General features: G+C 40.4%; 1 protein-coding gene across 1 annotated transcript in view; it reads right to left on the reverse strand.

Annotated features, from left to right (window-relative positions):
* LOC309576307 (BEN domain-containing protein 5-like) overlaps positions 1 to 25,896 on the reverse strand; it is a gene marked incomplete at its 5' end in the record, with an annotated part of 561,692 nt that overhangs the window by 68,265 nt on the left and 467,531 nt on the right. The window contains one exon of the mRNA XM_082287520.1: positions 25,246 to 25,285. Coding sequence (XP_082143646.1) covers positions 25,246 to 25,285 — 40 coding nt within the window. The remainder of the gene's footprint in view (positions 1 to 25,245; positions 25,286 to 25,896) is intronic.

Genomic DNA, 25,896 nt, shown 5'->3' on the forward strand with positions numbered 1-25,896 from the left:
GATAAAACCTTTGATAGTGCATACTGGCATTGGCAAAATGTCAAAAGACCTACTGTACAAGCACAGAAAATTTGACCCACTTTTGTAATACTACAAGGGTCAGAGTCTTACATTAAATCCAGTGGGAGAGTTTGGCACAAGCCCATTTGATCCATGATATTTAGTTCTACGAGTCAGATTTACTCAGCTGCTATCATTTTCCAAGCTGTCCCTGCTGAATGATTCCCATCACTTGCTGCGTGAGAAAAAGTAGCAGCAGATCACAGAAGAATCTAGAAAATGTTGTTCTAATATTTTTTACATCACTCCTTTGCTGACAGCTGTGACATTTAAGAGGAGAGAAGGATTGGTGAGTGAGGATTCTTGGTTACCGTCAGGGAAACAGCAGCATTGGCACAGAGGGGATGTGCATATTATTAAAGTACAAACAAATACACTCAAGCCTGATACACTTTAAACCTGAGACTACATGAAAAGGGGCATTGTTGCCATCAGAGAAAACACTTCATATTATCATAGAGAAAAAAAAAAAGTAGAGTTTAAGAGTTTGAGGGCAAACAAACCTTGCAACAACTTGCACAGCTATTAAAAAAGCCCAAAACAAACCTCCAAACAATTAAAGGAAACAAACAAAAAACAAACGAAACAAAACTTCACCACAAAATCAAGCACTAAAAGGCCAGAAAAACACAAATTAAGGCTAGTAGCTAGTAGAGAATTACACAGCACACAAGGCAACCTTAACTCTCCCCTTTCAGTAACAATTTGAAAAAGAGTCAAAATAAAAGAGGAAAATTGTTAGAAATCAGGATATGCAGGATTACTGTGACAAATAATGCAAACACCATTAAATAGTAATGCAAAATTGGTCACTCAATAGTCTCCGTTCTTTTCTTTGTTTCTTATAAACAGACATTACTCCAATTTGCTTGGTGTAGGAAGAGTGGCCAATTTCAACTTGTGGTAATAGTTTCTCTTAAAAATGTCAACCAGTGATCAATACTGCTTCCTGCCCATAAAACATTTAAACGTGTACCTCATTTAGAACTGTAAATAAAAATTTATGATGCTTATGAGGACATGTTTGATGTTCTTCACTGTCTCCTGAAGCGGGCAAACACCACAATCTGAGGTCATCTCAGAAAATCATAACCTGTGAGTACAGGCAGCTCAGGCTGGAATGTTACCTGAGCTTACTGCTGCCATTGGAGAAAACACCCGAGCTGAATGACAATGGAGTGTCACACCACGAGTCCTGCCAGTTCAGCTGGGAAGGGAGCACTGCTGGGCTTGGTGGTTAAGACAAAGAGAAGAAGTTAATAATTACAGAATGTAACGTATGGTTTTGAAAGGACTTAAGGGAAATTCCCTTCTTGATAAAGGGAAGTGTACTGTTCCTATGGATAAAATGCACAATGAGCAAATGATTCACTAAAGATAATAATCTAAATAGACATCAATGATAGCTAATGTGCTATCTCATCAGATGGAGAAAAATAAAAATTTAACATGCAATAGGAGACTTCAACTCAAAACAGGTCCCTTTTATCCTGAGGGCATTCCCTAGGATGCACGCAGAATTATACTGGGAGTTTTTTTTACTGACGGGCTCAGGTGGTGACCCTGGCAGGAACAGTCAACAAAAGCAAGCAGCAAGTAAAACTCTTGACTGCTGCAGTGCGTGTGATGTGGGACTGACCTGAAGGACATCTGGCAGCTTCAGCTGGTGCAGGAGATGGCTGCCTGCCACAGAGGATGAGAAAACGGACAAGAGCATATTGCACCTGCTCTTGGGCTCCTGCTGCCTGCCAGTCTCATTCCAGGTGCAAGCTGAAGTGCTGGTTATTAACTATGAAGTCCTTGGTGATGTAGCAACTCGGCAACCTCAGGACGTCAAACACAATGGCTCGATTTTCTTGTGATCTTTATGTGTGGTAAAAGTACTGCCCTAAATTAAATGTTCCTTGATCACCATCCAACCCAGCTGCCCAGCATGCCCCATGGCAGCCTTCTGATGCAAGTGGTGAAGGTCCCTGGACACTCTGGACACACTGCTCCACCTAATGGTCCATCAGGTCATCTTTCTGGCCAGCATCCTTAGGTGAAGCATTCTGGATCTGACCTTTCTGTGACAGCAGTTTTGATCCCGTGAGGAATCTTCTTGATAAAAATCAGTTTTTCATCAAAACTTCAGCATGAGCAACAATTCTAATGGTAAAGCAGATGGTGTTGAGTATGCACTATTTATTTAGAGTTAAGGTTTTGCCTTCCATTTAGTTCTATGACACTTGAGTGCTTCTGTGATGGGCTTATAAATGTCTGCAACTACAAAAACGCAGCAGGTAAGGTGCAGCAAAAATCTTTACAAAGATGGATGTGGAAAGAGCAGAAACATACTCCTGTGACACCATTTGCTGGGTAGAGGTCTGGGACAGAGGCCATGACTCCCACAGCCTGTTCCTGAATGTGACACTGAGTGACACCATGGGAGTTGTGTATCTCTGCCAGTTAATCATAAGATATGAAAAATCCCTGATTCTTGCATAAAGACTGAGATCGTGAAGTGACAAGCTACAAACTATACTGCTAATATTACCACCATTAGCATTTGTGAATAACCAGCTTTAACGTGAAAAGATTTCCAACAACCCAAATCCCAAGTGTCAAAACAAGAAGTCATTTTACAGACAGAAAAGAACAACCACCAAGTCTTTCTTATGCTCGGAAGAGAAACAACCATCAGGCTTGCAGAAAACTCCCCACTTTTCCAAATGCTCTCCCCATGCAAGACTAGGGGACCTGCTGGCCAGCTATATCTCCTTTGCCACTAAGGCGTGACTTTATAGATGAATTTTAAGTGCTGAATTCTAGTGGGAGCATAAAGTTTCACAGGTACAGTGAGTGAAGACAGCACTTTTCATGGTTATTTAAGTAAAATATCCTAAAATAAAGTGTTAGGCTGCCAAATTCACTAACTTTGTCAAAATCTTCTGAAGGTGGATCTTTATTATTTGTTAACAAGAGGAACATTTAGCAATAATTAGTATTGGAGAGAAATCATTGAAGAGCATTGCTCTTTGCCAGCACAAATGCTCCAGGACAGTGTCAGCTTGGCAGAGGTCAGAAGTAGCATTCCTGTTTGAATTTTTCCTTCCTATTTTGACAGATTAAAGAAAACTGTATTAGGTTTTTTTGTTTTTTTTTTTGCCTGGAGTATGCATGCTTACACTTACTCTTGAACCTGTTGAACAATTTCAAGCTCTTAGACAAAGGGTAGTAGCCTGCAAAATCAGAGGTTTCTTCACTTTTAATGAAAACAGGCAGACCGTTCAAGGAGAAAGAGACTATTAAAGTGTCTTCATCAGGGGAAAATTTGTAGTATGAGCTCACTACTTATTAAAGATCAGGAAACCTGTAGCTGCAAGCAGGCATTATTAATCTTTCTGCTAAGAGAACTGCTTATTCTAAAGGAGTGCATGGTGCTACTGTGCTTCCAAGATATAAGATGACAAATTCATTAAATGTCAAAGTAACTGTTTATACCTCAGAAATGGAGCAGACACAGGTACTAACAGGGCTCTTTGTGTGCCTTAGGTGAGCTGCTTTCTCTCCAAACCCCCACCCCGTGCAGCTGAATTCCTCACGCTTGTTTGTGGATCAGAAGAGGGTACACGAAGAGAGGGTGAGGAGCAAACCTTGGGGAAGCAAAGCAGAGCCAGGCAAAATGCAGAGCCTCTGCTAGAAAGCTTTTTACACAGACCTCACATGTCTCTTGCTGGAAAAGAGGCGAGAGCTTTGCATCTGGCCCGTGCAGCTGCCAAAGCCACCCCAAGAGTGAGAGAGAAAAACAGAGCTGAGCAATGCCAAGGGCAGCACAAACATCTCCGCCAGCACGAGGACGTGATGCCAAGTGAGGAGCACGATTGCCTGCCTCCACCTTGAAATGGCATGCCTTTTTAATAAAGGAAATTTGGATGGAGGAACAACTTGCCTGGGCACATTTTTAACGTTTTTAGACTATGTAAAAGGAATAAATGACCAAAACACTTGTGTCTGCACCTATAGCAAGCCCAGTGGCAGTGTGAAAGCTGCCAGCATAACTAAATGAAATCTGCATTGATGCCAACCACAGTCCTCAACTGAGCAGAATATTGCAGGGCTTGGCAGCTGGGGTCTCTGATTGCCATTCAAACAGGTGGAGAGGAGTACAAATGAGACCTCCATATCTGGTGATCCCAAAGAATCAGTGGATTGAAATGATAGTGCCAGAGATTGCAGAAAACAGTAAAGAGAAAATAAAATGGACAAGAGTGAAGCTAAACTAGGACATGAAAATCCAGGGTAGGCCAGAAAACCTTGCATCTCTCAACAACAAAATAGCAAAATCATACTGTATTTCCTATTTGTATTTAGGTCATGGACTTTTTTAAGGTGTAAAAGCACATTAGTATTAGAATAGCCTCTGAAGCAGATGAAGCACATTAACTCTGCAATTCACTGATGATATGGCATCAATGTTGTCATGTATCCACTTGCAAAAATCCAGATTATTCCTTCCTTTGATCCCTGAAAAACAGAAGCCTCAGATGCTTTTGAGAAAATATCCTCATCAATACTGAAGCACTTACAGAGCAGTCTGCCACAGGGAAGGAAAGGACTGAGACTGACAAAATGAAACGTGAACTTCAGCCTTCCAGTATTTCTTCTAAAACAAAGGAATATGAGAGGGGTGCAGAGTCCATGGGGAATAGCAATAAATTAGACAACTTTTTCAGGCCCGCCATGACTTCAGAGCCCAGGTTGGTATCCAATGAAAGTCGTGTCCATCTGTGAGCTGTTTGCTGGCAGAGTAGTTCAGCAAATGCTTTTGTGGCACAGGTCCTACTGCTGGCTGTCACAATTGACGGTAATTAACACCCTTGCTGAAAGCCTTGGGGGAAAAGGCCAGGGGCTGAATGGGCACAAAGGCTGGATTGTCCTCTTCCTCCTCCAGCTTGTCTCCTTCAGGGGAGGAGTGGAGGCACACTGGGACATGCTTGGCCTGACAGGGCCTCGTTGTGTCTTTTCTGGGCATGAACACACCAAACTCTGCTGCTGGAAATTTCTGGACTGCCTGGCTTTCTGCAAATCCATTCAACAATAAGAGAAGAACCAGAGGGCGTATTTTACTAACAGAGCCTAGAAGAGACATTACGAAGGTAGCCATAATTTGTCAGCATTCAGCATACTCTCCATTAAAATTCGAAGAATAACCCAGAGCCCAGAAGAATTATGGATAAGAAGTGTGGTTTATGTAATGTTATTTCTATTTCTTATGCACAGGAGCATCTTTCTTCTAACACCGTGCTGGAAGTGTTAGGTTACCCTGTCAAATTTTTCAAGTCTGCCACTGAGAAGAAAAGACCAATGCTGTGATGAAACAGAAGAAATGTTCTCTGAGGTTTTTAATGTACCAGTTTTTTGAGAAGATAGTGACTTTGGTGTGTCATTGAATAAGGCCTTCACACTCTAAGAGCTGATATCCAGTGTGTAAAAGTCTAGAGCCCTTATACAAACACAAAGTAACCCTGGAAGTTGGCCCTTGTTTATACCAACTAGCAAAAGACTGCTACCAAGTGAGAAGTCATACAAACAAATCTGCTTAGCAGAGCAGTATTTCTGGGGTAAATCAATCTCTCATTTGGCTTTACTTCAGGCTTCTGTCAACTACATTCTCTCCTTACAGATCATTTAGGGAACCAAAACTAAACAGATGAATGGATAACACAGCGTAAAACCCCCCATTTTTCATTATATGCAATCCACTCCCTGGTAAAATTTCCCCCATTGCAGGCAAAACAAAAAATATCTTCACACTGTTCAGTAAGAATTTGTACAAGTTCAAGGGGAGAAGAGAAAAAAGTGCTTCATAAAAGGGAAACCTCTAAAAGTAATTCACAGAGAAGAAGCCAAGATAATATCAAGGATACTTATCAAATTGTTCTTGAAGTGAGATCAATTGATTACTGTGAGTTCCACAAAAACAAAGCATTAACTTTAGGGAACAATCTCCACCTATTGCCTCTTTTCCAGCACCAACCATGTCAATCCTTTGCCAAGAAGGAAAATGCATTTGGCAGTGGAGAGTTATAGTCTCCTGGAGCACTGTGTATCAAGCCCTGGTGCACAAAGTGTGACAATTCTTTGTAGTTTTCATACTAGGCTATAGCAAATACAGCATATAAAAGTGCGATATTAATTCAAATCAGAAAACTAAAAAAAAAAAAAATTTAGAATCCTGTTTTGCCAGTTTGAAGAAGGGAGACTGCTTCTGGATGCTCAAGGATCCACCCACAACAGGCTATTACCATACAGATCTCATGGCAGGCTGAAACCTTAAATATTGCATCCAACTTTCAAGGCTTGCAGCCAGATTGCAGGGTAGCAATGTGTAAATTCCTAGAAGGCTAGTGAGCTTCTTATTCTCATGTCATTTGTCCATTCTGATTATTATTGGCCCTTTAAAAATGGTAAAATAGTAGAATATACTTCCAGGTAAAAGAATTCAGGACATGAGCACATATTTCATTAAGAGAAGTATTAATTAGCATTTCTGAATGGTTTCACATTTAATGGCAACACCATTTTGCTTATCAAATGCAGAAGTCCAACCTTCCAGCAGTAAAGATAACAACTACTAAATACTGTTCAAAACTTAAACCAGCAAATACTTAGAGGCTTGCCTTTCCTTTCCACATGATGCATTATAATAACAGCTGCTATTTTACTTTGTTAACAGCAATTTTTCTCTCACTAAATTAAACAATACCCAGGCCAATTCAATTTGAGTGCATTTTGGTGGTGCCCTGAGTTAAAAATAATTTGGGAGAAACATGTTTGACAACTAGTAAGTTAATGAAACATTTATTTCCTCCATATGACATCCTATGCATTTTAAGTTTTGAAGCCTGTCATCTGAGTATCTGTGCACCTCATGCTTTGGTTCACATCACAGAGCAATCCTGGAGCACACAGAATGGATTCTCCTTGGATGAAATTAAATTAGAAGATGTGCTCCAATCACCAACAGGCATTCCAGCCACAGGAGCAGACTAGAGATGATCCAATGGGAAAACCTCAGGAATGCACAGAATAGGTACAATCGTGTCTTCAGTGCCAAATGTTCTGCTCCAAAAATCCAATTCTGTCAGTCCACATAATTTGTTAATCTAAACACAGTTGGAGCAACAGGAGTTGGGATTAGCTCTGAGTATTTATCTCAATTGTCTCCACTCCAGAGTTTCTTTGATGCTCAAAGTAAATATTTTCAGATATTTCAGTTGCATGGGGCAAAGAGGAATGAACATTTTGGTACTTTTCACTTCTTGTTGCAGTGACATAAGTAGTGGGTGATGGGAAATAAAACAAATACTGCAGGTTGTTCTGATTCTTGTCAAGGCTGTTATTACACTGTTCACATCTGACTTTTTTTTCTTTTTCTTTTTTTAAAAACACTTTGCAAAATAACATGTCTGCTGCTTCACATTGCTGTTGTCAAATAGTCCAGATTATCTCAACATTCTCCCTGTCACATTCCAGAGTATGGCAGAGGATGGATCGAAATGATTTTCTGGGTTGCCGAGCTGAGAAAAAACATGGATTCCCGCAATGAATGCTCTCATTCTTTGGGAGCATCCCAATCTTTGAATTCCAGTTGCTCTTCATAACTGCTCTAAGGATGTGCACAAAAAAACCCAGCTTTTTTATTGCATTTACAATAGAAAAGGGCTGTATGTGTAACTTTTAAAGTAAATCTCTCAGGCACAGTGATTTTCAGTACATTGCTTTAATTGTTTTGAATCTGAAAGCTAAATTCTATTACCTCCACCACAACTTGAATATGAGCTCCTAAGAAATGCTCTTATTTCTCAAGTTGGCTGAATGAGGAGAGCACTATCCTTACAGGGATTTCAAAGCAATCCTACTCCAGGAGGTAACTGCCACTACTAATAAGGATTTTCTTTGCAATTTGCTGTACTTTTCCTCAGGATGTCACTTTGCTCATCAAGCAAGCCTGCAGGCACTCACTCCACTCCAAACAATATAAAGCCATTAAAATTTTTTGCCTTGTTAAGGGCAAACACAAACTTCCAACCACCCAAATAGAAAGCGAAGTGGAAAAGTAATCTTCAACCCCATGCAAGTGATTTTCTTCCATGTTACCATTTTAGCAGTGTGAGCTCCCAACTTCCAGTTAGTTCTTTTTTGTGAGACGCTGTCAGAGTTCCACCTCTAAAATAAGAGTAATATGGGGTTTTTTCAGAAGCAGATCTGCTCTGTTCACTCATTATTCTCCATGCTTCCAACCGGTTTTTCTTTTCTGGGACATTGCAATGTAGCCCAAAGATTTCCAGGGGTGGTTCATCACACTGGACACTCAAAGTGGAAGAGGAGGGAAGAACAACAGAAATGTCATTTCTGGTAGACTGCTCAATGCTATGCCTGATCCAGCCATTTTTGGGGGTTTCTAAGCATCATCTCATTTGTCCATGTAGAATTATTAACTTCAGCAGATGAATTGTTGTGCTTTACTCCCCTGTTCTCTTGTCTCTGTCTTTCTTGCTTAGCACGGCATGAAATGTTTTAACTGGTTTACGTGGTGTAATTGGTCACGTTGAAGTCAGGAAAAAATACACTGAGTGTTTGAGAGCTGACTTGTGAGCTCTGCTCTTGTGTTGAAACTACAGACTTTATTCTAAAACGTCACATATTCTGTTAAACTCTGACTGTTACCACCTCTCCTCGGTAGCTTTTCTAACTCTAGTGCTCTCCACTGGCATAACTCTTCGCTGTGATCGCACCCCTGTAGCACTTGGATATGTTTATATCCTCTGACTAAAGGGCAGATCTTCCCAGAAATCCATCTCTGATGCTCTGCCCATTTCGACACTGTCTGAGCACTGTAGAGAGATTCTGAGCAAAACAAAGCTGTAAATTATTTACCTACTTGATTCTAAACCCAGGCGAGCAATGATTTCATCCCTCCACAAAGAGTCCATATAATTTCAAGCAGCCTTGGAGAACACCAGTCCAGCTCATGCACCACCCAGTGCAGTTCAGATTACTGTAAATGCTGTGCTTTAAAGTCCATATCAAGCCATACAAAAGACCTTTGCCTGTTGCCATGGGATTCTCGTCGTGTCCTGATTGTAAGAGATACACAAAATATCTTCTCACAGTTCTTTGCTGTAATTATATTCTTGCTTGCAAATTGACCTCTTATTTTTGTGTGCCCAGGAACATAATTCCCATTAAACCCTTGGATTGTAGCTCTCCCGTTTGTGTAGCACAAACACACACGTGCACAAAAGGCTGCTCTAGAAAAGTCAAATTACATATGTGATTTGGAAATGGTCTGTTTTAAAAAACAAATACACACATGCTATCAGTAGGCTCAGAGACTACCTTCAAAATGCATATCACACCATCATCCCTGTCTCACTTTTGATGACCTAAACTGAGTTTAAAATCTTATAATTTAAACTGGTTTCTCAAATTCCAATACTTCAGTACCTTTTCTTTGTAAGTGGACACCAGAATACCACGTGTTGAGGTATAAAATATTTTGAGGTTGACATTCCTATCCATTCTATGTCCCTGTGTATATTCCAGAAAAAAAAAAAAATCATTTGAATATCCATTTTTACAGGCTTCATCCAACTTAATTACTAGACAAACACAATCCCAAATTCTTTTGGTCAATACTGCTCCATCAAACAGGCTTTGGCTGCATTCCTGGCTTTAAGAAGCAGAAGTCTAGGGGCTTTTTCTATGCTGAAATGCATTATTTCGTGTGAAGGATCCAGCCAATCAAGAGATCAAGGTTGCACTCTGTGACAAACCTTTCTACATCTTCTTTACCACTCAACAGTGATGTTTTAATCACCGACAAATCATCATTAGAGGTCACATTGGGCCCACTACCGTGAAAGGAACCCATTAGAGAGCCCCACTCAAGTGAGGTTCCCCCATGATGAGTGATGTGTGAGATGTGCCAGTTGACTGATCTTTAACCTATTTAATGCATTCTATATTTTTAAAAAGTTGTAAGGCACTAAATTGAACACCTTAAAAAGTTTATGCAGCTTCATCAACCATATTTGTGATATACTCAAAGGCCAAAATGCATTGTTTGACAAATCCTTTTCCTTATGAAACACTGACTGCCTTTCATTAGCATTTAACTTTTGCTAACTAAACCTCCATCAATCTTTTAATTAGTTTCCTGGGGGTTGTTGTCAAAATACCAGTCTGTGCTAACCTGAGTCACACAAGCTGCCTTTCTGAGTATTTGCACAATAAAATGGCATCCCCCCATATCCAAGACACATTCATTTAGAAGAGCATTGGGTCTGAGGTGATCCCAGCTCCTCCTGTACTCCTGATTTAAGAGTATTTATCCCTAACAAAATCCCTCTCTGTTATTGCTGGACTTGAAAGCATTTCACCCCAAGACAGAAACTAAAATAAACTTTTAGCAGGCACATCTGCCTTTTGAGCATCATCATTATGAACTAAAACCTGAGTTTTAGCTTATTTAGAATAACAGACATCCCAGAAAATATACTAAACTCGAACTTTTACTTTTGCCCACATGGATTTTTCCTTCATGTCTTTTATTTTCTTTTTTTCCCCTTCTCCTATTTCTACTTGAAAGCTATTTATGTCCCCTATTCCCATTAAGACTAAACATTTGCTAATAATTTTAAATGCTTTCTTCATTGTATCACTGAACCAGAACGGATTTTTAGCTAAATTTGTTTTCTTTCATGTCAAGGGATGTGGCTTTGGAGATATAAAATTAATACATTTTCTTACCAAAAAAAAAACCCACACAGAAAAAGTATCAAAAAATACTTTCTGTTCAAATATTTGCTAAGAAACTTCTACAGCTGTGGGAATTTAGTCCTTCTCAAGCATACCATAGAACAGCCTTCTCTTCTCCCTTAATGAAAATAAAGTTGCCATGATCCTTGGGCCAGTAGTAACTTGCATTTATTGCTGTATTTATCCACCATCACGTGGTTCAAAATACAGTTATGCAAGAGTGGATGCAGCATCTTTAACTAAGAAAAAAAACCCATAAACTTTAGAAACTCAGTTCAAGCTCCATTCTCACTAGTGGCAGATCCTACAGGAAAAAAATAATCATAGTTCTACTTGATTTCTTTTCAGATGAAGTCATTTTACTGATCATCCTCATTGTCTTTCCAAGTACCTCTGCTGGCTCTGCCACCTATTTTGTGAGCAGTGCATTGTTACACCTAATTCGTTCTTTAGTTTTGCTGATATCAAACACTCTGCCTTTTTGACTGCTTTTGTGCTTGCAGAGGCTCTGGGATGGCACTCCTGGGGGGTAAAAACTCCTCAGGTCAAGACAACTGCACAGAAGTTTGGGGCACAGCATCCATTTTATCTTAAGGAGCTTTTAGCTTCTCTGTAATGAAATGCAATGCTGTGAGCAGTGAGTGCCTCTCTGGATTTCTTTGTCCAAGGTAAGTCCATCACAGCTGAACGTTGCTCTTGCCAGCCACATTTTAAGGAAATCAGGAATATGCCAGTATTCTGGCTTTGGATCCAAATGGACCATCTGCCTGAGCTGCCTGCCCAAGTCCTGGACAGAGCAAAAACTCAATTGCATCTGTCTTCTCTGTGTCACAAGAGCACACGACAGTTTCAGTTACAACAAAACAAAATTAAAGAAAAAAAAGCCATATTATTGTCACATCCACAAACATATTTGTAACTCTACAGCACCTGCACGTGCATCTGAGCTGGGCTGTGTGTCTGTGCTCCAGTGGGGCAATTTTTGAAGGTAACACCAGCATGGACAGGGTGTTTCTTTCTGGAACTGATCATCCATGAACAATGGATACAGATAAAACATGGGAGAAAATGTTCTGGCTTTCCCAGCCATTGATCTGTGACCCACAGAGCTGCCTCAGGTGACACAATGGTATCGTTTAAAGTTTCAGGAACACGCTGCAGATTTCCAAAGTCATTCAGCTGTTTGCTGGGTGAGGTTTGAAGCTACACTGATGAGCTCTGCAATCTAGTGCCCAGCTTTTCAACTGTTCATATAGATAAGTCCATATAGATACTGTTCATATAAACAAGGGCTCTGTTTTGCATTTAACTTGGCAAATAAAGAAAGACCTAAATACACAAATATACAAAATTTAATCCAAAGTGTCTCCTTTGCTGTTGATATAAAGTTTGCAATAAATAAGAGATAAAACATGTAAATATTTGAACAAAAATATAATTAAAAGAAATGAGAGAAACTCCTGTTTTCACAGCTGGTCATTGGTGCTAATTGCCAGCCTCACATTTCATCTTCAGGACTCAGTTGATAAAGGTAACCATGACATATTTTCTGTCAAGAAGCCGTTCATTTCTATAAAGATACATATCCCAACTTCACTCTCCCAAAACAGCAAATTCATTCAGATTTTGCAAGACATACACGTGCTGCAGCTTCACTGATGCTCATGTAAAGGATCTGCCTCACTTGGGATACGTGCAAAAGCTTTTTGTTACTTGTTGGAACTTGTTTTTTAATCACCTGCTATTGCTTTTTCAGCTTCTCACTTTCCAATACAACTTAAAAACACTCAACCTCCTACTAAGTCCATTCCCCAGCAACAATAACTCTGTTAGAATGAAAGTTACAGGAAGGATGCTCCTTTACTACCAATAATTTAATTGTAAAAGCCATCTTGGTATCCTCACCCTCTGTACCCAGCACCAAGTGGACAAGGCTGGGAGGCTCCTCCACTCCCTGGTATATCTCAACCTTGGTGTTGAGGAACTGTCTTCTCCTGGGATAAGAGGCTAATTTATCATCTCTATAATGATGCATGTTTCTTGTTTCGTCCAGCTGCCTTCTTTGGAAGAAATGGACAGCTAAATAGATTTAAATAGATTGTATCCTAATTAATAATTAACATTTAAAGCACATATACAAAATGGCTCATAGCCAAGTGGGAAATAAACCCCTTTTCTTCAAGCTACAATTAATTTCTTCTAGAGACGAAATGATAAGAAGTACAAGAAAATATTTAGAAACATTTATCTGCACATTGAAATAGAGGTATTATGACCTGAAAAATGTATGGAAAGTTTCCTGACATCTGGTCCTCCTCAATAATATTCTTCCATGGCACTCAAACAAAATGCTGAATATCAAAGACACCACAAAGCTCTGCCTCCTGTACCATAAAGTCTGCTTTTCCTTACTCTCCTTTTTCCTCTCCTTTTTCTAAAAATTAAATAAAATATATTAAATTAAGCCAGTGGAGGAAAAAATCCCAGGATTCAGAGGAGAAATGCGTGCATTTCTGCTTACTCTCAGCAAAGTCTGAAGAAAAGTGAGATTGGACACTGACCAGTGCTACAGACCCTCTTATGCCAAAGATTGCAGGGCCACTTTGCTGCCACTTTTAAGCTCCAGGCTGCTCTTCTGTGAATATAGAAAGGAATATTCTGTGGCATTTGAAGACAAGCCTGAAAACATGCATTACAGATCTTTTTTATAATAAATAAAGCATTCTTCCCCCCAGAACTCCAGGAATGCAATTCAGTACTATTAAACTCAGTGCTTACATTTGCATTTACTCAATCCCTTCCTATCCAGAGAGTATTTCCTCTTCCCTCCCAAACATGGCTGCTTTAATCCCAAGGCCCAGAATACAAATATGTCTCAGCACTGACAGCAGGAGCAGAGGCCAAGGAGCCAAAGCAAGACCTGTTAAGTCTCATGGCTGCTGTCACTCCCTCTGACTCAGGTCTCCACAGATGATATTTCCCTCTAGCCTGCATATTTGGGGAACAACAGGCAGAGATGGGATGGTACCATGTGCTCCACATGGCTCTTGACATATATGGGGCCCTGAGGGACCTGATCTAGGGAAGGGGTGGCCTCCCTGCACATGATGATTTTTACTGTCCCTCCCAGTGCAAGCCATTCGATGATTCTGTGATACATTTCATGTGGAAAAAACATGAAGGATTCAAGTTCCCGAGGGAGACTGCACCCAGCAAAGGATTCAGCTGCTGATGGATCCACTGTAATAACCCATATAATTATAAATTGTTATCTTGAGCCAAAGCCTACAGGTCAAACTGGCCAAGAGGCTTCAAATGGAAGCTCACATCATCTTTGAGTAAGTGAACATTAAAAGAAAGGAAACAGACTTTATTTTTAAGGCTGTGCTAGGCAAACATCTCTTGCAGAAAGTGAATAATAAATATGCTGCATGCCATAGTAATGTCCGTGGGGGGAGGTAAGGAACTGCTATAAAACACAGTATTCTAACTACTACAGATGTTGCTGCTAGAATTTACAGCTTTCCCTACGTGCTTATCTCTCCTCACCAGTTTCTATACATTGAATCACATTCAAACATGGGCCATTTTAAGCCATCTTTTTATTATTTTAACCTTTTTTTTTTGAGCTACAATTAATTTCTTCTGTGCTATTCTGTAATGTTAAATAGATTCAAGACCTGTATTTACTAACCACATGCAATCCTATTTTGGCACATGTAAATTACATGCAAATACATTCTAAATTAGTTTGTTTATCACTCCAGAATTCTAATCCAAAGGTTTTGTTTTTTAAATTTAGTTTTTATTCTGACATGTTTACAAATGAGTTTGACTCTGGAAAATAACTTAATAAACTCAGGGTTAGCTATGCAATTAGAGGAGGCATCTGGGAACCATAAAACCTGGAAAACAATATTTACATCTTTTGTACATCCCAGATTCCACTTTTTTTTTTCCCTCCCTTAAATTAATCATTTCAAAATATTTCTGTTATTTTCGTATGAGGACAAACAGCAAGAACTCATTTTTATAACCAATGACCCCTCTCTCCAACAAGCAATTCATAGGGTAGCACTGGATAAAATGCATAAAGTAGAAGATTTCATTATAAAAAAAGAGAAAATGAAAAATAACTGAATTAACATTGATCATGACTTTTCAACAGCATTTCTTATTATTACAGCCAGGCAAAGTCTCCTGTGGGCAGTAAAGCTTTCCCATGTATTATTAGCCCTCTACAGAAAGCTATGAAAAGACACAAATCTGTTTTGTCAAAGGACAGAAGAGCATTTAGTTATAACAGAAAGTACGGTCATAATCCATTGTGGGGTTAAAGGTGAAGAAAACAGAACTATAACACAGAGCCTTGAGAGAGTAATACCCCTGCAGTTAATTCCTGAGCGCCGCGGCAGAGCCGCCCGGGCTGCGGGGAGAGCTCGCTCCCAGCACAGCCTGACACCTGCACGGTTTGTATTTATCAGCAGCAGCACTGCTACATGGCAGCTGTGCTCGTGCTGGGTGCAAACACCACGGCTCCTGCTTCCAGAGGCATTTGTTGGGATGCCACAAGTGGCCACGCAGCCGGTGTGAAAATCAGCGCCGTGGCAGAGGTGTCCCCCGGAGGTGGGAACGCCTTGCTTGGCTGTGCTGCTGCTGGTGGTGCAGCCCAGAGCCCAAATGAGACCATTTAGGAAAGTTTTCCAGTATATAGAAAGATATTTGAGTGCTCAGATAATAAAACTCGAGTCCGTCTGCTGGAACGAGGGGGTTCAGTCCAGGATCAGTGTGAAGTCGCTCTCGCTGTCAGGTTTGCCCAACCTTTGACAAGAATTAGGGGTTTGGGCCAAGTCAGCTGCAATTTAAGTGCTCTGGATCAGATCCCAAAGAAAATGTGCAGCAGGTCTAAGCGAAGGCTCCTTTTGCATCCAGCCACAGGCCCTACACCCTCACAGCTCCTGGAAGGAAGGTGGGTTCAGCACAGAGGATGGGCAGCAGCACAGCAGAATTTTGCATTTGATCACTGTGAGGCTCCCCAGAGGATGAGCAGGAAAATCAGGGTCTCCATGGATAATCCTTCCTTCCTTCCTTCCTTCCTTGTGCAACAGGGCAGGTAATATAATAAAGCATCAAGAATAACACAATCTCCTGCTGTCTCCTACGTATTTTGAAAACACTTACTTTCATTTTGATTCCTATGGCCCAGAAATGCAACTCTCTGGTTTATGTTGCCTCCCCCCTTATCCTCTCAGCCTTGTGCCCCTTCCCCTCCTCTGCATGGCTCCTCTGGCAGCACTCTCTGTCCTGGCACCCACAGCATCTTTGCAGTCCAGTGCAGGGTCTTGTGCAGACACCACACCTCCTGCAATGTCAGGAGCAGACCGTGGTGTTAAAACAGTATTTCACCTTCCTTTAACCCGCTCCTTAAGGACACTGCAGTGATACCACTGCCTAACAGTCCTCACGTTATCTCATTTAGCAGCAGCTCAAATGATTCCCTCCAATACTGCACTGAGCTGTGTGATGAAAAAGTCACTTTTCCATCATGGCTTATGCTGCACTTACAGTCTGAATTCACAGAACCAGCACACCTTCCCCATTCAACCTAAATTCATTCTGAATTCATAGAACCAGCACACCTTTCCCATTCAAATCTCTACAAAAAATTCCTTTGTTACAAGCTCAAAATAATAATAAGGGCTCTGGGTTATCCTTTCTTGTGGGTTTCCCTGTGACCTTGGCTGCCTGCTTTAACAGAAATGTTCTGCATACAAAGAAATGAGCCTACTGGCAATCCTTAGAAACAAATGAGCTTAGGAAAAGTCCTTTGTGCAGTTCCAGCTCCCCTCTTCCTCAGCCCCACTTATTGTTGCTGTATAATCACCACTGTTTTTGCCATTTTCTGTTACATCAGAGATTGGAGGAAAGGGGGAGCAAAGAGACACAGTTCTATGAAAATTATATTTTATTTTTGACATTCTCTTTCCATGTTTCCCATCCACTGCCCTGAGCTTTGTCTACTTAAGTTGCCAACTATCCAGGAGCAGCTTGGTGTCACTGCATCCAGCAGGATGACACCCCTGTGGTCTGGGGTACGTGGATGCTGCTAAAATAGGAGTGAAGCACAGTTGCTGCATGTGCCTGGCTGGATTAAAAAGAAGTCACAAGCTAAGATTCAGGCCCAGGTGCAATTCAGCTGTGCTGGAATGACAGCACCCTAAAGCCAGTGAAAAAAAGGACTTGGGGTTATCTGTCTGTGGCACAGCACCCAAGTAACGGGGCTTGGAGGCATCTGGCCCCACACTGGTGAGTCTGCAGTGCAGCTCTGCTGTTCAGGGCTCTGCTGGCTCATGCATTTCTGCATTGTGTTCTATTTTGTAGTGTCAGTATAATCCTCTGCTGCTTTCTAGATATTTAATACACTGATTTCCACTTAGTCTTGTTCAGGTCACTCAGCAAGAAGAAATGTGGCTAAGTGAAGAGTGACAGGTGACCTTGAAAATTAAAATTTCATTAAAAAGGAAGAATGCTTTCCATCTTTTCTGAAAGCATCTGATACTGAAGAAATAAGGGGTTTATGAGAAAAAAAAGTTACTGTTTTAAGTTTTCCCTGAGCTTACACAAAAAGAGGAGAACAATACACCTGTGCACAGACTTGCTCATTTTCAGTCCCTCTAAATGAGCGAGATGCTCATTCTGCACATTGTGAAGTAAAACAGAAAGCATTGTGTGCAAACATTTACAGCATAAAAAGCCTTGTCACCTGGGATACTTGCTGCTTCTGAAAATTCTGATCAAAGATAAGAACCAAGACAACTCACTGTAATCAATTATGCACAGATAGTCCTCAGCCTATGTGCAATTCATAAAAATAATACTAAAAACATAACTTGGATTTACATGCAGAAATGAAATATGGACATGGTCAGAACACTAATCTTCTGATTGCTATCTTAAATTGGCAATCCTGGCACTTTGAGTGACGCTCTGGCTAGATACTGTTGCCTTGAAGAAGTTTCCAGCAGCCCTTCAGCAGCTCCTGCTTACACAGGAGGAGCTGCAGAGCCACAGCCCAGGAGGGGAGGTGACAGGAGGCAGCACCCAGGGAGTCAGTGCTGCAACAAATTGGACACGGGTTTTATGTCTGTGTAGGCAGAGATGATTAACCCACACACCCATCCCCGAAGCCCTCATGATGCACAGAAAGCCATTATTTGACAATCTGACCGAATTTAGCAGAACAAGACCCAGCTATATGCCATGCATAGCAGAGGGTCCCCTATATCTGCACCCCCTTTCCATGGACTGAGCAGAGGCAGTGGTCACCCTCCCACATTAGCCACTAAATCGAAAAGGAAAGTTGAAGAGGTATCCAGGTGTCAGACAGGTATGAACATGCTACAGTTGTCATCCTCACAAATACCGAATTCACACTTCGAGATCTTTTCTATGTCTTTTCCACTCACCCTTATAACAGTAAAGTCAAGGAATTCACATTGCAATATCAATCCTCTCATCAATTTTACACCCCTCAAAACCTGTAAAATGTTTAGATTTCCACATGGGGTTTTGTTCTTGTTTGGCTGTAGCTGACATCCTTTCGTCACAGGTCTTACACATTTCTGCCCAGGTGAGCCCCAAAGAGTACCCGGTGACTTAATGAGCAGATCAATTACTGTTCGTAAGAAAAGATACTGTCTCTTTAAAGGTTATTTGAAGGTTGATTGCTATCTTATTGCTTATATCCTGCAAATCTATTCAGCCTTATGAATGAATTTGACCTTTTTATACTTACTGGGGGAAAAAAACAGAACAGAAGTTAATTTAGAGCTCTATAATACAACACTTTTTCCCAGAGAAATGAAAGGGCATTCAAATCGATACCTGCACAATAACACTCTGATGAATGTTTGCACCCAATTTTCTCATTTTGCTAACTTGAGATTGGGCATTTTGAATAGTTCTCAAAGAACATATTCTTTATGTGCTGTGAAGTATGTGGTATTGTGTCCAAACAATGCTAGAGGATAATCATTATAGGAGTGTCACTGGGCCTGAAAAGGTCAGTTAGTTAGAAATGTCAGCTTTCAATGCAACTGTGCTGGACCTTCCCATGTAAGGATCCAATTAAAGGGACATGCCAAGGTGCATGGAAACACCATGGTGACCCAGAATAATAATAAGGGATTGTGGAAAAGCTTGATATTTTTCTTCAAAAGTAATGGATTAGCCTTTAGAATATCTTCTCTGCAGTCTTATTTTGACTTTGCAAATATCACTTCTTCTACATGTATCCAAAAAAAGGTCACTTTTTTAAATGTAAAGGTGGGGATGAAACAGCCTTACTAAGAGTAAACGTTCTACAACCAAATGGGGATAAAGTTCTGGTTTCATTATTGAATCAAAAAAAGCGTCATTTCAGTAGAACTCAAAACTGGGATTTTTGAGATGGATGTGGGTGATGTTTGGGGACACAGGTGGGGGATAGGTCAGGGGACAGGCAGAAGGATCAGGGAGAACTTGGTCTCTTGGGACATGGTGTGAGGGAAGGGAAAAGACAGTGGGAACAGCAGCACCATTCAGTGAGTAGCAGGCTTCTCTGCAATTATTATCCTGGCAAATGGAGAAGTATAACTGAGAATTAGGAAGGTACTGATCTGAATGAATGAGTAATTACAAGCAACAATATTATTTCTCCTTATCACAGCAAATGGAAATTCTTACAGCTCTTCAGATACTGTAAAGATGAGAAATTGGATATAGTAAAATTTCCTAATTAGCCTCAGGACAGCTGAAGCCAACCTAATGGCACAAAAAAAGGAGAAGGAGTCCGCGTCTTCTCTCTGCTCTCTGTTAGTACAATCATCTTGCTAAAGTTTCATCAAGTCTGGAACAAACTTATTCCTGTAGCTTTATGGTTCAGCTAAGACAGATAGCATGGGGATTTCACTTTGAGCTGAGATTTTAGCATTTACATTTTATTTTTATGGTAGGGAAATTCTTGTACTGTGTGTTCATCCAAACCATTTGGGGTCTATTGCCTTGCTGAGCAACAAGGTTCTGACTCCCCCAGTTATCTCATATTATTGTAGGAAAATGGGTGATTAATACCCAGTGTCTCAGCGATATGGGAAATAATACACTGAGCATGAAAAGACTCAATTATTACTGGAACTCTAAGTAATATCTTTTCTCCACCACCTTTGCAAGTAAAACAGCATGTGAAGCCTCACTAACAAACATGAGCAGTGGTTATGTTAGGTTGTTTAAAATCTTCAATGCCATCCTCTGACACATACTTAGACCAAAATCAATGTGCTATTAATTAATAAGGACTTGCAAAAAAAATGTCCCTGAGTTTTAGCAGCAAACAACTTTCTGTCACATTTTATTACTTGGTATCATTTTTACTAATACCTGTCTCATAGCTTCATGACTTTGAGTTCATATTATTTTCATGCTTCAATTAGAAAGAAGTTGATAGCCAGACTATCCAGGAAGGTAATGGAAAAGTCTTGTAGCAGGGCTTAGTGGTGGAATTTATAGTTAAATGAAACTTTGAAATATACTATAAAACTTCTCCTTCCTTTACGTACTTTTACTTGAGGTCTCATAAGCAGTAATATGTAGAAATGCAAAACTTAATCAGCTAAAAAGTATAGCAAATCCCACATATCACTTTATGCAATGCCAGGAGAGCAGAAATATATTTTCCTAACCAGAGGAAATTAACTAGGCAACAGTCCTATATCTATAATTTAAACCAGTAAAATATGTATGGCAGAAGCTAAAGCCACCTTAAAAGAATTCAGGGTAGCAGTATATCACAAATTAATGAAATTGAGACATTTTTAGAGCATGCAGCACTGATGATATTAAAGGGGGGAGAATATTTCACCACATAGATCAGACTGATAAATACTTTTAAAATCAAGCACTTTTTTCCTGTTGAAAAGTGTAAGAACTTGAATATTAGGAGGAAGCACGCATAAGTCATTAACATTTCTGATCAAATCTCAATGGAGATTAGGATTATTTTACTCTGTCCCTGCATGTAAGCCTCTGATGTGGTTTACACATTAGGAAAATCTGAGTACATCAAAAAGCAGGAATTATGGAGTCAGCACTTACTTTTTTTCACCTAAAACAGAGCTGAAAGAAACTTAAAAAAATTACTTTATATTCCATACTGTAGCCAAGCTGGACACTACAGAATATTCAACTACCCCAGGTTTGTTAAATGCAATCAATTTACTGCTGCCAAATGTAGTAGGTTTATATACATCTGGGAAACATGCACCTACAGTGCTGATGAATTTCTCCTGACACTGCACTGATTTCAAGAGAATGTTATTTTAAATTGGCAGTAGAGAGACTCGTAGAGAAGGATAAAGCCCTGAGGATGGCTGAATCAAAGAGAATTTCAAAAGAATTTTCTTGATGGTTCTTGGATAATATCACATGTTAGCTATTTTCAAAGCCAATAGTTTCCAACACACTTCCATTTATGGTATCAATAATTAAAAAATACTTCAGTGGGAGAGGAACTTACCTTACTGAGAAGAGAAATTGGAAAGCTGTATTATTATCATAAACACAGGAGATGCAAAAAGCTGTGTCTCCATGGAAAAGCTATGGAAACAGGGGTATCTTATTTGCAGCTATTGAGTGGTTACCACAAAATGTGATGTGACTGCATGTGCATGCTCAAAGTGCTACTAGAACACGATCACACAGAAATGAAGGGCAGATCCTCATCTCCTTTGTGCAACAAGGCCAAATTAAACTACCTCAAGCTTTGGTCCTGAACCTCAAAGACAACTAGAATAGCATTAAGGAAATGTTTTGGATCCAATTCAGAGGTAAATCTGGGTTTAAAGAAAATTTAAATTACCAAAACTTAAATCTCATTATGTCCCACTCCCTGCCAGCATGTCTCTGCCAGCTCCTAATGAATTTTTAACATCCTTCCCCCACCCCACTGCGCACATCAGCTCTGTCTCGGGCACCCTGAACTGTACAGCTGCACTCTAATTGTACCTCACATGTCAAGGGGCAAGAAGAAAGGAGTGTGGCGAGAGCATTGACAAATTTAACTTAACATTCCTCCAGCTACTCAGCAGCAAGGCAGAGCGGTGAACTCCCCTCCACGTTTTACAGGGGTGTCAGTTACTTCAAAGGAATATATCTGAGCGCGAGGGAGCCTGGCTTGCTCCCAGCTAATGCATCATTTGTGTCCAGCTGCTTATAGAGATCCACAGCAAAGCAGAGACTTCCTCCAGTTGGAAGCGTGTGGAGCTTTCCATGGCTGCTTTATTAGGGTGCTGGAAGAGGTGAGCACTGCATGTTGCACACAAACCGTGTAGTTGGAGCTGCAGCTCCAACCATCTGTATTTCTATCTGTTTCTTTTATTTTTCTCATTTTTGCCCAGACTTGTCTCAGTCCAGGGTATAGATTAATGGTCTATACCTGCTCAGTTTAACATGCAGATGTGCTTCTAAGCCCAGAACCTGTTCAGCCAGGTTTCAGGAAGCCAAGAACACTTTGCTTGGGGGTTGGAAGTCATGTGGAGCAGGGCAAGAGGCAGTGCTGGGTCACCCTCGGTGTGGGTTCAGCACAGCACAGGCGGGGGGTGGTTCAAGGAGCAAGAAACAGGCACAAATTCTGACCCTTCGGTGATTCCTGAGGAATCATGCAACAGCCATGGCCATGGGAAGCAGTCTGATAACAGTTATTAATGTGATAACATTAATTTTCTGTGATCCCACAAACTCTCTTCAAGTGTTTTGGCACCTGAGTCTCAGCAACACTTAATTTACATTAATGGCATTATTTTACCTTGCAATTAATCTCATTAATTGGCTGATCAGTTTTTGGAAATTGTTTTAGGGGCACATGGAGAACAGCTGTTGCGCTACCTGCAAGGGATCACCATCAATTCTTGACTAAAGCTAGAAAAACTAGTTCAAGAGCTTCACACACACACAAGAAAGAGAGAGGATATTCATCTTGACAGAGGTGCAAATCACAGAGGTCACCTTTACTTTTGAAGCCCTTTGTCTATTCTTACAATTAAGCAATAGGGTTTTGGTGGCCGACGCCCCTTGTGGGACGAAGAGGACTTCCACTACTCTTAACTAAAGCTGTGTGACCTCTGCCAGAAGCAAAGGCTGCCTGCCTGCGGCAAGGTGGAGAACAGAAACAAGTCCCAGAGGATTGGCAGGTGCAACTAAACAGCTCAGCCCCTCATTTGAATCAATAAATTAAGGGTTGACAGTGATTATGGCTGATCTCAGCTATCATAACTGATATCAAGACTTTGTAAAAGCAGACTGTCAATGTCAGATCTTAGAGCTAGGACTCAAAGAACTAAATATTTTAAAGTAGCAGTCTCCAAAGACAGATAAAAGCCCCAAGGCTATGATTTATTTTATTTTATTTTTGTATTTGTAGGGCTGAAACTAGACCCTTTAATCACAGGCTGACATTTTCCAATCCTACCAGGAACTGAGTGCCTAACTTTTTCAACCCCTTTGAAAAACCTCAACTTTAGGGTCTTTGGTAAGTTTGACCTGATCCAGCACCAAGCTTCTTTTGAAAATGCCTCTACTGAAAGCAAAACTATAGGCACTTTATTATGTAATCATGAACAAGCATTATTTTTTTTTTTCCTATGTGTCCAGTTACTGTAGATTTCTGGTTAAATATCAAAGGGTAAAACTTGCATTTCAGAAAAGGTAAGCATTGTAGAAAGCTTTTCCCCCTTTTAGTGCAGTGTGCCTACATACACAGTTATTGAAGATGCTTCCAACTAATTGCTGTGTTCATTTAGTAGATTGCTTTATTAAACAGAGATCTGAAGCTACAGCTACATACTGTGATCACATCTATGCACAAACTCAACCCAATCAACCCTTTCACAGTGAATACTGTATCTGAAATTGTGAGGAAAGTATCATAAGTTTATTTTACAGAAAAGACTCGTTTTAAATCATTCTGGTCCCCAATCCTCTTTTTCTCTTATTGAAAAAGTGTCTGTGGACTTTGGTGCCCTTATCCAAGATCTGAGCGTGTGCTATGATTAAGACCTTCAGAGATCTTTTTTTTTTCTTTTTCCTGTAGAAACAGGGAATGCTGAAGATGTGGAAAATGAAAAATGTGCCATGTTTGTCCTTGAAGTTACAGTTAGAATAGTGACAATGGCTGTATCACACTGTATTGTTGCTTTTATCAGCAAGTGCCCTGAGCATACATTAACATAATTGCAAACTGCATGAAAAGTGAACATGCAAAAATGTGATGCAATTGCCAACAGCCTCAAACATCTGTCCCAACAAAGTGTTCCTCCTCCTTATTTTAATTCTTATTATTTTAACAAGGTTAGTGAAGGAGAAACCATGTCACAGATTATATCTACATTTAGAGTGTCAGAACAATTATTGATGCAAAATTGTTATCCAAGCAAATGTGTGTCACATTTTGTTCACTTCCCATAACACCTGTTCACTCTGCTAACACATTATTACCAGTTAAGGCCAGAATTCATTAGTCCCAGTTAAAGCCCACCTCAAAGCTTAATTCATACACACATCTGAAAAATGAACAAAGTTACCCAAAAATATGGCACTGTTTGAGCAGGGCTTCATCTGAAGCTGATGGGCAGCAAACTTCTCTAGCAGCTAATGGAAAGAAAGTGAGCCAGGCAAATAGAAATAAATTAAAAGCCAGCCAGCCTTAAGGACTGAGATCACAGAGGAGCACAACTGAACCAACCTGCATTTCAACCACAGTGCTGAGACCTTCAAAACTCACTCTTGCCAAAGAGCCCCACACTTTCCCAAGAAGAACAAATTTTGGTTTATCTCCTCAACAGGCAAATGACAAAAGCCATCGTGAAGCAGATAGTTAAGAACATTTTAATTCTACCTAAATACTTTCTGACCCACTTTGGGGTTCTCTGCCCTGAGCCTGGATCTCGTGTCTCCCACCTCACACACAGTGTCACCATCTCCGGACTCCCCAAACTGCTCCCGTATGCCACCAAGGAAAGTCAAGCTTGCATTTCTGTGATACTTGAACACACTTTGTGAATTTGAGGGCATCTGCCCTGCAGATATACCACTAACTGTAACCCCAGGAGGCTTAAAGAAATATCAGCACTCCAATTCATAGAGTAAAGGTCTGAAGAGGCAGCTCTGTGAACGGATAAGTGCCCGGGGCTTTGCCAAGCACAATATAGCTGTCACTTGTTATTAGGTGAAAGATTTTCTGGGGAACAGTGGTTTTCATTTTGCATGTCAGAGACCAGGGAAAAAACACATTTAGACAACCATCTCTTTAAGAGAAGAGAAGAGAGCGGCGCGGCAGAGCTCACTTACCAGGGCTGGTTATTGTCAGGAGGTCAAGCCGCCGTTTCTGCTGAAAAACAAATTATAAAAGGAATTGTTAAAAGGGGACTAATTTTAGTGGGTCAGATTAGACCTGCAAAGTAAGTGCTCTGACATTTATAGCAGAATTAATTACAAGTTACATGGCTCACAGTAACTCTTTTGGAAGGGATCCACATGTACTTTATGAGGAAGAAAAACCCCTTCCTCAATCCTTTTAATGTGTTTTTATTTGGGCTTATAAAGTGTTACTATTTCTTTTTTGGAACATATACTTGAAATGGATAGCTGGAAGCACAGATGGACTGATATATTTATAAAAGTGATTTCTGATTCCACAGGGAAGAAGACATGGAACCAGGACAAGCAACTCTAAGTTCTTTATTCATATCAATCACTGACTCAATGCCTGTATGTGATCAAACACAATTATATCGCCTTGGGGTGAACCTTTCAAAGACATGTAAGAGGATCTAGACAAACTCAAGACTGATAAAAGGAAAGCTTCTTTTCATGCTGAGCACAGTCAGACCATGGATCTCGTTGCCACTGGATATCCCTCGCCCCAAAAGCTTGCCAGACTTGATCATCACTGGATATGTGTACAGACAGCAAAATACAGGGAGTTAATATGGCAAATAA

Source organism: Coloeus monedula, assembly GCF_965178545.1.
Source record: "Coloeus monedula genome assembly, chromosome: 9".
NCBI lineage: Eukaryota > Metazoa > Chordata > Aves > Passeriformes > Corvidae > Coloeus > Coloeus monedula.